This window comes from Chamaea fasciata, unplaced genomic scaffold, assembly GCF_029207755.1.
Source record: "Chamaea fasciata isolate MVZ Bird 193981 ecotype frontalis unplaced genomic scaffold, bChaFas1.0.hap1 SCAF_7, whole genome shotgun sequence".
In the NCBI taxonomy this organism is placed as follows: Eukaryota; Metazoa; Chordata; class Aves; order Passeriformes; family Sylviidae; genus Chamaea; species Chamaea fasciata.
The window spans coordinates 56424261-56441374 of NW_027094092.1; the positions used below are offsets into that span (position 1 = coordinate 56424261).

A 17114-nucleotide genomic window follows, 5' to 3' on the forward strand; every position below is an offset into this window, starting at 1 on the left:
CTGGCTATGACTTCACACTGATGCCTTTGGAAAGCCACACAGCACAAGGAGAAGGAGGGAGGAAACAACCCAGATGATCTGTTGTTATAACTGGAGCATGTGGGAAGCATCATCCCTCCAGCCTCCACGGAGACAATCTAGTCATCAAGGGCTGATTCACGCTCTGAGCTCTGGCTGGATGGCCACATGCTTGGGACCAGGGTCTGGAAGGGGCATGAGCTGGGAGAGTTAGAGAAAGGGTTTGGAGGCAGGTGGTGAACTGTCTCGCTTGAAGCAGGGTCTGGCAAAATGATGTGGAGGGATGGATGGAGGGGTTAGGCTTGTCAAAGAGAGCTGAGTGTTCCTTCTGGCTCAGGAGGACAAATGAGAGGAGGTGTTGCTGTGGAAATGGGTGGCAGGTGGAACTGTCAGCCCTACAAAACAAGTAGGAATATTAAGGCACGGGTTGAAAACTGACTGGGAACTGAATATAACTCCAGTCTGGCTTGCAAAGGCTTGCAGGGCTGATGGATCATGACACAGGCTCTGAGCTCTGAGTTTGTGAGCACAGAATAAAAGACTGAACAGGCTTTGAACATGGGGCAAGGACTTGGGTCATATTTTGGGACTGGATCATCTGTTTGCACCATGTGGATAGGAAAGATGTGTGGTCTGTAAGGGCCACCAAACCAGCTAAGACTGCTGCTGCCTACAGAAATATGATAAGAATAAAATTATAGGAAGTGAAACCTAAAGCATCAAAGCCCCGGTTCTGCTGAGTGCAGGTTTTTTTGGAAGTGACAGTCTGTTCTGGTGTGGGTTTTTTGATCTCTCCGCACAGTGCTGCAAAGTATATTCTGCAAGAAGTGGCCTTTTGCAGACAGGAGGGTCTCCTTCTGCCCTGTTTGTGCCTTTCATGGAAGTCAGCCATGGCCAAAACCACAGCCAAGAAGAGCTCCTGGTGAAAGCAAAGCCCTGCATCCAGGGCTGCTGGAACCCAGAGAGTGAAGCAAGTTCCCAAATCTGCTTTCTCTCCTGCTGGCTTCAGTGTCAGCTCTGACTGGAGGAGCTGGTGGATGTGGGGAACAACATTCCCAGTCTGTGACAAACCTGGAACCTGCTCACTCCGCTCTCAGCAAACGATTTTTTGCAAGGTTTCTGTGCAGACTATGTCCCTTTCTTTATTTTGTCACTCATCAGCATTTGGAGTCAAGGAGAGGGAAATTTCACCACAAAAATTATGTTGCTCCCTGTGCTTTGTTCTGCCCTTCTGCTGGCAGAGCAAAGCAGTGAGAAATAACTTCTCCTCGTCTCCAGGGGGTGAAAATATTCTGCAAGCTTTGAGTGCAATCACACCATATCAGAGCGTGGACAGTGAAAGCAGCAAAAGTATCCTAAATGTAAGTAAGCATGGGATGCAGACTCTCTTGTAATGGACACCCTTGTCCTGGGAGAAGAGTGTCGGGATGGATGCAAATCTGGCTGGGTTACCACTTAAAAAGTCAGCACCTGGTGACTGATAGACTGGTGCCGAACTATACCAGTTTTCTGATCTTGAAAATGGGAATTATTCTCTGTATCTTCGATGCCACCGTGTGGTAAAGGTAAGAAAACACTGACTACACAATACACCGTATTTGCAGTAGGAGGTGGACATATGGGGGTTGCACAGCCTCATCAGGCTTTGTTTTTTTAATTAGGCAAAACGCAGTCTTAGGGATGAGTGTATTTGTGTGTATTTTACTGCTGAAACAGAATGAAAACAAAAGGAAGAAGGTCAGCAGTTCAACCATTACAACTCAAAACTCATTTTTGTTATTTCTAAAAAAAACCCCCCAAAAACTCCACAAACATTATGAACAACAAACCCCAGTGTATGATGGCAACAAACAAACCATGGGAAAGGAAAATGATAAACGTTTTGCAGTCCTTTACCTGCCCTGCAGTGTCATAAAGCCCCAGCAAGTGTTGTTGTCCTCCCACAGTCACGGTTACTGGAAGAGAGAAACAAGAAACGTTGTTTATGCACAAGCCAGTGGCCTCATTTTGATGTGTTTTAATCCCAAAATGCCAATAGACACATTAGCACATGTGCTCCACTGGGCATCCTGAACCAAGCACATCCATTCAACCCAAACTGAAGGCAGCCTAAGACACAACAAAAGCAAACCCTTTGTGCCAAGATCTTATTTCTGCACAGACAGCCAAGGGTGATGAGCTGCACACACTGCTGCCATCAGGGTTTCTGAGACAGGGGGACATTTGCCTGTCTCTGTTCACCAGATGAACATCCTGGACTTGAAAGCACAGGACTCCTCCACCATGGGCATTGGGGTGGGTTGGTAATGGATCATTGGGGGTTTTTTATGATTATTTTATTTCTTCCAGGCTGTGAAATGATGAAGCATTCAGCAGTAGCTGGTGTTTGGTGGGTCTCACTGGACGTGCAGCTGCCCTGCCCTTTGCCATCACAGGTGAAGCGGCAGTGTTTAGTGCCTGGGGCTATGTGGTGGATGATTTGAAGGACAGGAAGGAAGAGGAGCTCGAACATTTTCAGGGGTGTTGACCACATTCTGTTGCAAATGAAAGAAAGCAAGGCTCATTTGTTGATCACATCCAGCGTATTTACTCCTTTAGCAGAAATCATGTTGAACTTCGTTTTGAGCTCATTGACAAATTTTGACATTGAGGAAAATGTTTTCTCATTGCCTTTGGATGAGCCCCATTATTAGCTGATTCCTGTAACCAGTGTTATTTCGTGTAATGGACATGATCTGGGTTAATGACATTAAGTTAACCAGTTAATCTGCTTAAATCATTACTACTCAACTGGAAAGAAAGGGGGGCAGTCAGGTTCCACCCAATAGTCAGCAGGAAGCCTTCAAACATTAGTCAGGAATGTTGCTTAAAATAATGATATTGTTGCAGCATATGGATTATTAATTTTTTTAAACATGAGGACAAGTGGCTGAACACAGAAATGAACATAAAGATTTGTCAGGAACGGGGAAAGAGGGACAGAATGGTGCCCCTCAGGTGATCACAACTTGCAATTAATGATGGCTGGGAAAGAGTAATAGTTATTTTGGCCAAAAAAAAAGAAAAAGAGAGACTTGAAAACATTACACAGTATCTTGCTGGTTTGTTTTTGTGGGTGGTTTTTTTTTTTTTGGGTGGTTTTTTTTTTTTTTTTTGGTGATAAAATTTGTAGTAGAAAAGCAGCTACAAATTTATGGAATTTAATAGCTCCTGCACTAGAGAACAATGTCCCGTTTGAAATCCCTTGGACTGAAAATCTCTGTGACTGGACAGGCTGACTATTCAGCAGCTTTATTTGCTTGCAAAGAGACCCAGCAGCGTTGTCAGCACATCAACAGAGCAAACCTGACATCCTGGAAGTACAAAGGCTCAGTGAGGACCAGACTTGCTGATGAGAGCAGGATGGGCTGCCCTCACCCACTGCTGGGGCTGCCTTGGGTTGTGCACTGGAAGAGGAGGTGAGGAAGGGGAGGTGAGGAAGGGGAGAGAGTTCCCTCCCCTCATCTCAGAGGTAGCTCTGCACTGTTCAGCTCCCAGGGGAACTCATGGACATTGGGCATGGATATCCAAGGGTGGAAGAGCTTGGGGAAGAAGTGCAAGAGTGGGAAGATGGGTACTGACACAGACAGGAGACAGTCCAGATGCTCCATCCTCCTCCTTCAACCTGACTTGAATAAAACAATTTAAAATAATCCTCCCTGGCGCCGTGGTTTTCAACTTTTTGTGGTGTAGGGAACCCCAGAATGTCCCAGCAGGGGTATGAAGTGTGTAAGTTACTGGCAACACTCCTGCTTTTCTTAGCTGCCTTCTCAGAAGCAGTGGGGGTTACAGGTGGTCAGCACAGCTCACCGGAGGCAGCGGGAAATGTGCTTTTTTTTCTCCCCCAGTTGCAACCTTGGCAAGCCTCCAATCTGCCCTTGTGCCAAGAAATGCAGGAGCCAGACCTGCTCTGCAGATTTTACTCTGCTCAAGGACCAGCTGTGGGAAGATGTACCCTTCAGCTGAAGGCAATTTTCCAGCTGCAATGCACAGCTGGCCGAGGTGGGGTTTAGGAGGACATGTGGTTTCTAGGACTGCAAGCAGCAGTTGCACTGTAAGTCCTTGGTGGAATTTGCATGGAGCCTGCAGAGCTCCTCCAAAGCAGGATGCTCTTAGGACAGCTGTGAGGCACATGGAGGTGCAGGTCAGGTGATGTTTCTGACGAATATGAAGAGGCATGTGCCATTCATCAGCGCTGACAGGGTTATCCAGCTCTGCCTCTCCTGCTGCCTTGCCATGAGCACAGGCAAACTGGGTTGGGTCCTGCTTGCAAAGATCCGCTCACATCTTCAGTGCTTAAAAAACTTAAAAGCTGCACTGAAATTTACTCTGCTGTGAAGCTTTGCTGGCCCATCTCTTTCTTGGTGGCATCTGACCGAGAGAGCTGCACTGGCAGAAAGCCCTAGTGCAGATACGAATTGCTGCCGTGTTCCAGGAATTAATATGGTTTGGAGATAAACTCTTTGGATAGAGGATCAGTCCACCTCGAGTGTGCTACACTTGGCCAGAAGGATATAACTCCCAGACTCTTATCTGTGCTTTGTGGTCCATGAAGTCACGGTGGATGTTTTGCAGCAGGTCTGTGGAGCCACACACTGAGCAGTGATTGATGGTTTGTGCAGTTCAGTTTGGCTTTTGGTCATCTCTGGGAAATGCTGAGGGGGAATAAAGAGATTGGTGGTCTCCTACCATTACTCTTCCCCCACATAAGGGATAAGAATTGCAAGGGCTCTTGGAAAAATACATCCTGAGTCTACCCAGCTTGCTTATCACATTTTGATTCTCTTTCTAGCATCTTGCCCCTTATGGGTCCTGCTGTGAATTTCTGCATGGCATCAGTCTGATATTCTTTCTTTCTTTCTTTCTTTCTTTCTTTCTTTCTTTCTTTCTTTCTTTCTTTCTTTCTTTCTTTCTTTCTTTCTTTCTCTCTCACTCTCTCACTCTCTCTCTTTTTCTTTCTCTCTTTCTCTTTTTCTTTCTCTCTTTCTCTCTTTCTCTCTCTCTCTCTCTCTCTCTTTCTCTCTCTCTCTCTCTCTCTTTCTCTCCTTTTTACTTCCCTCCACATTTTTCCCCCTTCCCTGCTTTTTCTTTTGCCCATCAAACTTTATATTTCTTACTTCTTGCCAACTGTTCTCAGCTGTGTCATCATCAGAGGATGTTCCTCCTGCCCGTATCACCTCTGAATTTGCAGCTACCACCCCAGCAAAACTGCCTCGTTGGCTAAACCTCGAAGTGTTGTCTTTGGATTCCTGGCTCTGAATGCAGTGGGGACCAAATGGCTCACACTGGCAAATCAAATGATCCCTGGCCCTTGAAACAGTGATGTCCAGATTAATGTATTGGTGCTAAAATTTCCACCACACTCTCAAGCAGGCAAAACAGATGTGAAAAAAAAAAAAAAGGCTTTTGCCTGTGAAAACTTCATGGTGTTTTTATACCATGAGTTTATCTGTCTGCCTCTGTCAGGCAAAAGTCTGTTCAGAGTATCCACTTGGTGGGTCATATTTATGAGCTGAGATTGCCCTGCTAGATCTGTAGGCCTTACTTTTGGCTTTATTCCAGTTTACTCTTACTTACCCTGTTATTATCTTTTCCTGTTCTCTCAGTGGACAGGCCTATGGGAAGCCAATGCGGAATTCCTTCCCAGCCACTGAGGTAATGCAGGCTCCTTTATGGGATTGTGAACTCAACTTTATGAGCAGTCTTGGAGTAACAAGACAAATATGAACTCTCCTTGTCATTTACTGACTATACTGATGTATTGATTAAGCAGTGAAACGACCTGGCCTTTAGCAGAGTGCAGCACTGACTGTGGTAAAATGAGGCGGAATATTTGCACAGTCCTGGCCCTCATTTCTCTCCAGTCTGGGTTGTACCAGATAATGCAGCAGGGCAGATGTCCTCCTCCCTTCACTAGGTGCTTTTAACCAAGTGCAGAATGTGTAAAATACTGCTTTAAAAATAATTGCTGGGTATTGTTACTGGAGTTTCACCAACTATTCTGGGTCACTTCCAAGGCTTTGTTGCAGGTCTGTGTGCCTGGGCTTCTCTAATGAACCTCAACACAGGGCTTGACCAGCACAGCAGAAGGGCAAGGTGTAAATGGATATTGTGTGGGATGGACCTTGTGTGCGGACCACGAACTGGTCTGAGCTGGGAGCTCTGTTTTTAAATCTGTGCTTAGTTTGGGTTTCTGGGGACAGTGTGACAATTTTCATTGATGTTCTCAATGCCCAGATCCACCTGATTGCCAGTGGCCAGCCTTTGCCAAACTCTTCTCCATTTGTGATTTTTTTGGTAACTTTTTGGGACTGAACTGCACCCGTGGATGAGCCATTCAGCCAGACAGCAGCAATGCTCACTGCCTGCACTGACTGAAACAGGACATAAATTGTCTGCTGAACTCTCGGAACATCTTAAGTTTGATTAATGGAGCAAAGCAACACATAAATCTCAGCTATGACACCAAGCCGGGATGCAATATCTCAGCCATGCTTAGCTGTGGCAAGGGAGAGTGGATTTGCACATCAGGGGGAATTTTTCCATGCCAGTGAAGAAGTGCTTGCAGAACCCAGAGACTGTGAAACCACCAGCCAGAATACACACAACAGCCAAGCAGTGTCTAATGTGACATCAGATGGGAAAAGTCATCTATTTATTCTAGTGCCTTCCTGCCAACAAATTAAGGTCCAGCTGCTTCAGAGAAAAAAAGCCAGGAGCCTGTGAGCAAGCAGGGATGGTGGCACCTGCCTGGGTGGAAAGACTTTCTCATGGTTTTGGGCAAATCAATCTGCTTCAAGCCTCAAACTTTCACAAGGGCCACCTGCCCTAGCCAGCAAGCTCTGAGCATTAATCTGTGCATCTGACCGTTCACTGTGATCATATGTACCTGGTGCATGTTACTTAACACAGACTAATCATAAAATGAGAAAATGATTGGGATGGAAGGGACCTTAAAGACAGTCTAGTTCCAAGGCCCTTGCCATGGGCAGGCATATCTGGCACTAGACCAGGTTGCTCAATGCCCCATCCAGCCTGACCTTGAACACGCCCAGGGATGGCCACCAGTATGAGAACAGCTCCAGCTCTGGTAGACCTGCTGGCACAAGAAATGCCAAAGTCTGTTTCTTTTTCAGCTGGGAAAAAAAAAAAAAAAGATAAAATCAGAACATGGGCAGAAGGAGAGACCTTGGTCAGCAAGTTCCTTCTAAGGCACCTTTCAGGGTAATTTCTCTGATGTGAAGTTACTGATACAGTGAGTGTGGTCTGTTCTCCAGCAGCTGATGTCCCTGGGGATACTGACTGCAGGTTTGCTCACTGGGTAACATGTTTCCTTCCTTCCTAAATGTGGTTTTGTGAAATCTCTTGCAATGAACTGGGAATTCCCCTCCACTCTACAGATGTCTTCTGCTCTCTGAGGCTTACCCCGGACAGGACAGGAGTGTTCTGGTAGGAGTTTGTTTGAAGAAGAGTGGTTTCAAAAATCTGGTTTATAATTTGCCTTCTTTTTGACCACATAGTTCCTAAATAAGGATCTCCGTGGCTGAAATTTGAGGACCCTGTCCCCACTAGGGACTCAGAAACACCTCAAAGGCATTTAGATCAAAGATCGTCAGATCTCTAATTCCCTTTGGTTCCCATAATGGTCAGGCATCTAAGTAACTGAACTTCAACTACATATCCCAAGCTTTAAGAAATAGGAGCTTTGAATATGCCATCAGAAAGCAAAGTGAATGTGGGCAGGGCATTTTTACTGCACCTTCTAAATGCCTCATGTGCATTTCTGAATCCTATTTTGGGTAATATTTTTCTTTAGAATACCTTTCTTTGACTAATCCACGTGGAGAAAATAAAACTCAGGGATTAGGTGTCACACACTGCTTTGATTTTGTTTGAGTCACTTGTCTGGGAAAACTAATTTCTGTTGCTGTGGACCACCCTTCAGAAGATGCTGCACTGCTGGAACTGAAGCTGGGAATGCTCTGGAAACTGCAAACCAAAGCCCTGGGGATGCTAAAATCCAGCAGCCACCAAAGGAAGACAGTCAAAAAAAAGAGTAAGAAAGACCTTAAGGATAGACATCCAGGCCAGTCCATTGCAATCAGCTCAGATGAGCTCTGTGACTGGTTGCCACTATAGCCAGAAGGTTCTCTTGCAGCATTGCTCTTGGAAATGTCTCCTTTTGCTTTAGCTGAAAGGTGATCCTGCAATATTTGGTGGCCAACACACCCAGGGCAGGTAAGAGCTGGTGTTACAGGACCCTTGGCTCACCCAGGGTCTGAGACTCAAGCCTGGGCCTTTCTTCACTTCCATGCATAAGGGTCACCTCCAGGAATTCGAGTGACTTGATGCTCAAGGAATGTTCCCCCACTCCCTCCTTCATGACAAACAAGACTTGATTACAGCCAGAATCAATGTCCTACCCCAAACTTACCCTGCAGCTTAGCTACATTCTTCTGAAAAGAAAATCAAAAGCATGCCATTTTACCCCATAATTGGCCTAAATACCCCACTTTATATGTAAATTTTACTAAATGCTTTTAATTGCTCCTGTAATCATCTACCACCAGTCACACACAGACCTCTGAGAGCTAGTGTTTTCCAAAAGAAGAGCTCTGAGTAAACCTCACCATTTCCTGTCACCTCATCAATGGATGAGATCTATGTTCTGCTGAGCAAATACTTCTGCCCATCTGATATTTACAATATCTGAAAAACATTTCCAGTCTGCTCCCCGTGGTGGGAGCACAGAGAGGCCTCCAGGGCTGGGATTCAGCTGATTTCAGTCCATGCAGCACTTGGTCTAATGAGGTGGTAAGGAATTCACTGCTTTGTCTTTAGGCCACAGACATGTAGTGATTTAAAGCCAGATAGGATTCATAGCATCATTTATAATGCTCTAAATAGCTTATCTAGTGTCTTCCTACAAGGCATATTTTCTTGTTCTTGAATCATTCTTTCAGCTGTTTTTCAAATTTTTTGTTGAGCAGTTGCCGTGACCAGACAGTGTGGTCTAGCAATGGTTTCACTAATGATCTAGCCAGAGGTAACATGACTTTCCTATTCCTACCTGTCATCCCCCAATGGCTCATCTAAAGCTCTCATTGGTTGATTATCCTCATTATTTAATGAGTGTTACAGTGCTTTATTCCTTTCTTAAGGCTAAAGTCCAGTCATTCTTGGCTTTTGTATTTGCAAACCTTTTTATTATGTTCTTTTTCAACTCTCTGGCTGAGTGGAAAATCTGGAGACTGTAACTCAAACACCCACTGAAGGCATCGCACAAAAAGGGAGGGGAACAGCCACGTTCCTGCAATGCTCCCAGAGCGTGGAAGTCAACATTAAAGGTTTTATGGAAGCCAGCATTAAAGGCTTTGGGAAGTCTGGGGTTGTCTATGCAGTGACAAGCTTTTTCAGCAGAACATTTCAGCTCAGAGAAACGATATCTAAACACTTCTCAATGTTCTCTTTCCAGACATCTCTCTCCACTGCCTCCAGGGAGTGCTCTTCACCCTGGGCTCTTGCCTCACCCACATAACAAGGGGCACTACCTCCCCTCTTCCTTGTCCATACAGGTTTGAAGATTTGTCTTGGGTTGCAATGCAAGGCATATTCTATTCCCATTTGTTGAAACCGGTAAAAGAGGTGCTCTTTTCTTTATCTCAGAACTCTGGGGGGGATGGGGACAGTGTCTTCTGCTAATGGGACAACTGTTAAAACCAGGTGGGGCAGTGTTCTTTACTTCTTACCTGACCCATCCTCCCTCCAGGAGGTTATCTGCTGTTCATGGGCCATTAAGGCTCACCACATGACTGATAAAATTACATCATCCCATTGTGAGATGCTCCACCCAGTGGGAGGAGCCAAGCATTCCTACCTGGATAAAACCTGAGATTCTGAACAGCAGGACAACCTGTTTCCACTGGATTCCCAGAGGAAAACCCATCTCGCCACCACTGGACCCTTCTACAGGATCATCTCTGCTCCAACAGAGCCACATCTGTCACTCCAGGAGGACTTAATTGGACTGACCAACAGGGTGACAGGTTGTGCTCTGACTATGTCAGTGTTGGTTTTTTTTGTTTGTTTGTTTGTTTGCTTTTTTAAGTACTACTACATTTTTGATATTCCTAGTAAAGAACTGTTATTCCTATTCCCGTATCTTTGCCTGAAAGGTCCTTAATTTCAAAATTATAATAATTCAGAAGGAGGGCGTTTACATTCTCCATTCCAAGGGAAGCGCTGGCTTTTCCCTGGTAGACACCTGTCTTTCCAAACTAAGACAAGATTCCAGTGGAATTAGTGGGAAAATGCCCAATCCTGACTTGTGCTGCAGGCTCCAGCTGCAGGGGAAGGAGGCAGGCACCAAATGACAGTTCCATTGTCCCATTCTGCAACAGCAATAGATTCATGTAGACGGTGCCGTTCTAGAGGAGGATTCACAACTTGTGCTGTGTGGTTTTTTTTTGGAACCTGAGAGAAAATACTATGCAGCTCTTCACAGCTGGGTATTTGCCACTCAGCGACAGCAAACAGAGGAGATGTACCAGTCCACCAATCATTTTTAATCAAGCAGCTCAAATGAAATGTTCCAAATCTTTCAAAACGCATTGAGAAGTCAGATTCAGCTCTGGCCAGCATACATGACATGGAACACAAAGGCAGTGGAGGTTGATTAGGAAAATGAAACAGAATGAATTTGGTCCAGAAATGGATGAAAGAGAATGGAAATTCCCAAAGCTTTCAGAACAAGCACAACACTACATCATGAGCCAGCTTCTTCCCAGTCTGGGACATTACTTATTTACAGACAGCATGAATGAAGTTGATTTATTGAAATCATCGACCTCATTGTTTGTAAAATCAGCACCGGAGGTTTTCCCCTGTATCCCCATGAATTATTGCTGTGCTAATCAATCCTTGAACAAATTCAGCTCCACCGATAGCAGAGTCCGGGGAACCTTGGGGTCTCTGTTTGCAAGACAACCGTGCCCAGTTTCTCCAGTAACACAGAGCAGAGGGAGCTCTTGGGACCTCAAGGTTGTGCAAAGCCATGCTGGATGGAAAAGGCAAACATGATTACAGTGCTTGGGGAATTGAAGAGCAATTGACATTGTGTCCAAGAGAGCGTTTTGTTAGATTCTGTTCTGTCTTAAACGGCGGACTGAGCACTGCCACAGGCTGGGAGCTGCTTCCTGAGTGTTTCAGCTCCCTGTGTACCATCAGCTGGCCTCATGGAAGGTAGTTCTGCTCCTGAGTTAGAAACTAATAATAACTGCCCAGATAAATGTAGTAAATTTTCAGGCAAATAGGCTCTGATGTGTGAATTTCAATGGTAATCTAATTGAAGGTCTTGTTGCTTTTTACTGAAAGTTACAGAACTAAATCCAACCAAACGCAAGACAGAGTAACAGCTGCAGCATTGAGCAATATAACTAGATAGAACCTGATCATGTTCTTTAAAAAACGGGATTGCTACTAAACAAAGAAGAATACTGGACATTATCTTAGCCCTGATGGAGGGCAAATGCCTTTTCTGAGACCATGTGATTGTCTGTGACATTGAGATAAATGAAAGAACAAAATTTTGGCTATGACTGTAGTGTAAACTTATTACAAACGAAAAGAAAAAGGCAACACATGGATTTTGAAATATTTTTAGCTCTACTAAATATTTTTGAAGTTTCCATCACTAGCACAATATTTAGGAAAACCTCTTTTCTGAACTGGGTTTATAACTCAAGTCAATAGCAAACACAATAAAGCTCTGAGATTATTAAAGTGTAACTGATAATTGGAGTGTCTTTATTAGTATTTAAACTGGTTATGCAGATCTGAGCTGTAAAAGACCAGATACTTCAGCATTTTCAATTTCTTTTAATACAGATAAAGTCAGCCAGGATTCTGTAATAAAATCTTGAAACTTAACAGTGAAGGATGTATTTGGAGCTTCCTAACAGTGATGCTGAGATCATGGTAAAGAGAGAAAGGTGTGGGAATTTTCCACCAAAGGCAAAAAGTGCAAATAAAGGGAGAAAAATATAGGAATAAAGAGAGTTTTTGACCATTTTCCTGTCTCCTTTCTACTGTTCATACGAGGCAAAAGTCATTCCTCTAACTCAGCTGACTGCTGGGGAAAAGAATATCCCCAAAGTTATGTCAGGCATCTGGGTATCAAGGGAACATGAGACTTGGTAAATAGCATCAGAATAAATGGGAGATTAGTGGCAAAATGAAACAAATTGCACTGAAACGTATCCAGGGTGTTCCCTGGATCAACACGCAGGGTGTTTCTGAGAGCATGGGAGGACAAATCTTCCTGTGTGGCTGGGGGGAATCAAGGCAGCTCATCTCTACATTTCTTGCACTGTTCCAAGATCAGAATTGGGGGATATTTTTCCCTGGAGAGGAATGCAGCCTAGAGAGGCAGTGCTGCCCAAGAGCTTTTTGCTCTAGGTGTCTTTCTAAAACCTGTGCTGATCTGCCTTGTTCTGGGTTGGATGACAGTGGCAGCAGATAACGCTGACGAAAGGGCACAGAAAGTCAGCTCTGCAGTAGGTGGGTTGTCCCCACTGTAGTCTGGACCTTCTAGTGATGGAGTGACTCTGTCCCAGTGATTTACAATGGCAGAAGGCCCTACCAATACTGACAGAGCACTATGGCACATCTTTCCTCCACCAGGTGTGATTCAGGGGGAAAAAATGGCTTTTCTCCTTACCAGCATCTTCAACAAAAAGTACAGATACCAAAGCTAGAAAGGAAGGAAAAATTTGCCTGATATAAAGATGGGGACAAGAGTGTGTTTTTATAAGAACCTGATATTAGGGGAAATATGATTTATAATACGATATAGGAATATAAACCAGGGAGCAGCCACAGCTGGGCTCCTGCCTCTGCAAAGAGCCTGGGACTCCTTTTCCTCACCCTCAGTGCCAGCTAAGCTGGGCACGCCTGAGCTGGCTGTGAGACCTAAAGCTAAGACGTGTCTAATGCCAGGCTGAGGTGTTTTGGGCACAGACCTGCAGGACACGTGTGTGTGTGTGTGTCCCAGGCACTGCCATGAACATTTCAGTGAGACCTCTGCAGTCAGAGACACTCCCTGGCTCAGTGAGCACAGAGATGCCCCGGGCATCATTCCAGAGTTTGGGCAGTGTAACTTAAAATAGCATCGGATGACTCTGGATAGTGTGACTTAAAATAGTATCTGGTCCTCTGAGCTGTGAACTGATGGGGCAGGGGCACGTTTGGCACACTGAACTGAATCCAGCAGGCTGCAGTGTAATGCTGAGGTCAGTGTGAGAGCTCAGGAGCATCAGGTTTGCCCAAATTCCGGTGCTCCTGTAGCTGACATTTTACATGCTATCAGTCCTGTTTTGGGCAGGGGGAAGATTAAATGGCATTTTGCAACCCCTTCCCAACACCAGCCTCTCTGACACTTTGTCTGCATCTTATTTGTCTGCCTTAATGCTGGTTTTTCCCATGTGCTTTTCCCCATGAGGCGTTGCTTGACAGACTTGAAAACAAAATACCTTTTCCTGAACCTAAGGAGGACCAGGACAGAAACTCTGCTTTGCATTTCCCAGAAAAAGAATCAGGCCCATTGTCCTTTGCACCAGGACCAAACCTCAGCTGCTATTTGCCCTGCAGCTTGCAGAGATTGGCCAAACATTTGGGCAGCAGATCTAAGCCTGTATGACTTGAGAAGAAGAAACGTTAAACACTGTAAACAAAAGTCTTGGAAATATTTAAACTTTCTGATAAGAAAATCTTTAGTTGGGAATTATTATTTTTCTCTTGGCTATCACAAAAGTTTTAAGTGTTGCTAATGCTTTCTCTACACCCTGCTGAGGATCTTTCCACTTTCCTGTCCAGTGTGGCAGCCTCTGCAGACAATGAACTGATTGTAATGTTGGAAAAGCAACAGATGGAGATGGATGAAATGGTCTTAACCCTCAGTGTGTTTTTGTGTCCCTGGGAAAAGGAGAGGTGAGAGCAAACCTGAGCTCTGGATACTCTTATCCTTTATTTCAGCATGGTTGCACTCACATGAAGCAGAGGGTGATGTCCCATGATCTCAGGAGGGTAATTTCTAGGGGTGATTTGGAGGCCCTTTCAGCACAGAACTGGGTCTTGCAGGCTCCTCTGAAGAGGCTGCAGGTTGGCTGCAGCCCAGGGTGTACAAAGGAGGTGCTGAAGCGCCTGGTTGAGCTGAGGCCAGAGGATTTTTCATCTGAACAGAAAAAATAAATTCAAATTCCTCTGTAGAGCTGGAGAGGAATTTTCAGCTATAAAATGTGATTTCTACAGAATCCAAAGTTTCCATGGGAAGCTATCGCTTTCAACAGAGGAGTTCAGATGTTTCCACTGGGAGAAATGAGGTGAAAATGGTGTGAACTAACTGACCCTGATGTGAACTGTTCCCTCTGTTAGGAAGACCTGAGTCAGTTCAAGCAAAGCTGTTTTCCTGACAGTGACAGTGACTCCTGCACCTGAGGCAGTGACCTGGGAACACAGTCCTGGGGTGCCAGGGAAGCACCGCGGGCACTGGGATAACTGGTGAATTTCTGGGAGACCAGAACTGCAGCCTGGACTGAGAGCAAACACAAATAACCAGATCTGGTCCTCCAGCTGCCACGGAGTGAATGTGAATTTCTACACAAAGGTGAAAATGAGGTTTAGCACAGAGACCAGATTTTTCAGGCTGTTGGAAATGCATTAAACTGCTGGCATGGATAAGTGCGACCTCACCTTGATTTAAAAGTTTTGAAGTGAAACAGTTGGGTTTTTTTCAGCAGATCCATTTATTTACTTTCTTTTTTTTTTTTTTTTTTTTTTTTTTTTTTTTTTTTTTATTTGCAGGAAGTTTGTTCTTATGAAAATGTTGTAATTTAAAACCTTTCATCCACATGTACAATGAAAATGAATTCTGAAACGTGTAGCTTTTCCAAGTGACAGGAATTAGTGATGGGTTTCTGCCCTAACCAAAGCTCTTTAAATTTCTAACTCTCATGTTAGGATTAAATAATTTAAGTGGTCTGTTAATCATTCCACGCTTGAATACAATTTCTGAATCAAATGTTCTAATTCAGTGATATTTCCACGAATTTCTTGTACTGCCTGTTAGCTATAACTCCATTTAGAGTGTATTTACTCTTGAAAAGATTTATTAGGTTTAATTCACCTTCTCTGCCGCCTTGTGAACATCAGAGGCAGCTCTGCTGAGCTCAGAGGGGTTACTTTTGGGAGAAACATCAATCATGTAGCTGAAAAACAAGTGAACTAATTTTGAAACAAGCAGTGTATATTTTAATGTAAATTGCTGATAAAATGTTATGCGTGCAATGGTCACTAGGTGCAGAGAGTATAAATTTATGAAGAAATTATTATAACATTTAATTTTTTGCCTTAGTGGAGAAAGGAACACAGTCAGAAAAATGCAAGGTAGCAGCAAATAGCTCAATTAAAAATCAAAATAATAGCCTATAAGAAATTGGGCATGTCTCCAAGTTATTGTTTTACCTGGCATAAATATTATTTATTTTATAACTAGCTTTATTTAAAGTGGTATTGGCTTAAGGATTGACTGAAATACACAGCTCTGAGAGCATTCTGAGAGAGTCTTAAACATCATGCATGGTAATTTTTGTTTCCCACTGCACTCCTGAGAGCCCAACAGTTCATTCCCTCTTGTTTTCTGGAGCTTTAATCTATATTAGAAAACGTTGACACACTTCTTCAGCTACATGAAAGTGTCACAAATGGGGATCCCATCTGACTTCAGAGGAAAGGGACTTTGAAGAAAAATCACAGAAAATTGCAAATAAAGGAGAAATGAATCAAGGTAGAAAATCCACAGCTACTTCATGCAATTGATTACCAAGTATGATGTGAATTCTGCCTTTGATTTGAGCTGCTGCTTAGCACAGTGAATAGATTTTAAGCAGTGTATTTTACACAACGAGATACATGAAAAGTCTTGTTTTGAAGAGTGACATTGTTCTCTGTTTCTATTTTTGCAGTGGCAACACCTCAGATTGTGACTCCATTGTATTAGGCTGGGCAAACAGGCTGAGAGAGGCCCTGCAGAGCAAACACACCAACAATGAAGGTGGAGAAAGGAAATTTCCTGTTTCACGGCGAGACAAACAAAGTGCACAGAGAGGATGGGATTCGTCAGGGCTGTGCTGGGCAGCTGGGGAACAAAACCCTGAGCCTCAGCCCGTGGCATCATCTCAGCACAGAGATTGGTTTTGGCCGTCCTTAAAGGCAGCACATCCTGCTGAGTGACCACGGAATCACAGAACCAGTGGGGTTGGAAAAGACCTCTGGGATCAGTGAGTCCAACCTATAACCAAACACCACGGTGTTAACCAGACCATGGCACTGAGTGCCCCATCCAGCCCATCCTGAAACACCTCCAGGGACAGTGATTCCAACTCCTCCCTGGACAGTGTCTGATCACGCTTTCTGTGAAGAAATTCCTCCTGACGTCCAACCTAAACCTCCCCTGGTGCAGTTGGAGGCCTTGTCTTCTTGTCCTGTCGCTGGCTGCCTGGGAGAAGAACCCGACCCTCACTTGGTTACAGCCTCCTGTCAGGGAGTTGCAAAGTGATAAAGTTCTCCCTGAGCTTCCTCCTGGCTAAACACCCCCAGACCCCTCAGCTGCTTCTCATAGAATTTGTGCTGCAGATCCTTTGCCAGCTTCATTGCCCTGCTTTGAACCTGCTCCAGCGCCTCAATGTCCTTCCTGAACTGAGGGGCCCACAGCTGGACACAGCACTGGAGCTGTGGCCTCAGAGCCTGGCTGCTGTGTCCTGCTCATCCCTGCAGGATGCTCCCAGGTCACAGAATCACAGAATCAGAGAAGCATTAGGGCTGGAAGACCATCACCCTTTTACCCATGCCACCACACACTAAACTGTATGTCAGGATCCATGTCCACTGGTTTCTTGAACCCATTGCTCTGGCAGGTGTGTGGAGCAGCAGAGAACAGAGTGCATTGTCCGCGTGTGCTTTTGGAAAGTTAAAGTCCCAGAAATATTTTATCTGAGCTGATT

General features: G+C 44.6%; 1 protein-coding gene across 1 annotated transcript in view; it reads right to left on the reverse strand.

The window, feature by feature from the left end:
• The window catches only part of RHOJ (ras homolog family member J), a 61435-nt gene that overhangs the window by 13571 nt on the left and 30750 nt on the right, over positions 1-17114 (reverse strand). The window contains exon 2 of the mRNA XM_066189006.1: positions 1915-1973. Within this exon, the coding sequence (XP_066045103.1) occupies positions 1915-1973 (59 nt within the window). The remainder of the gene's footprint in view (positions 1-1914; positions 1974-17114) is intronic.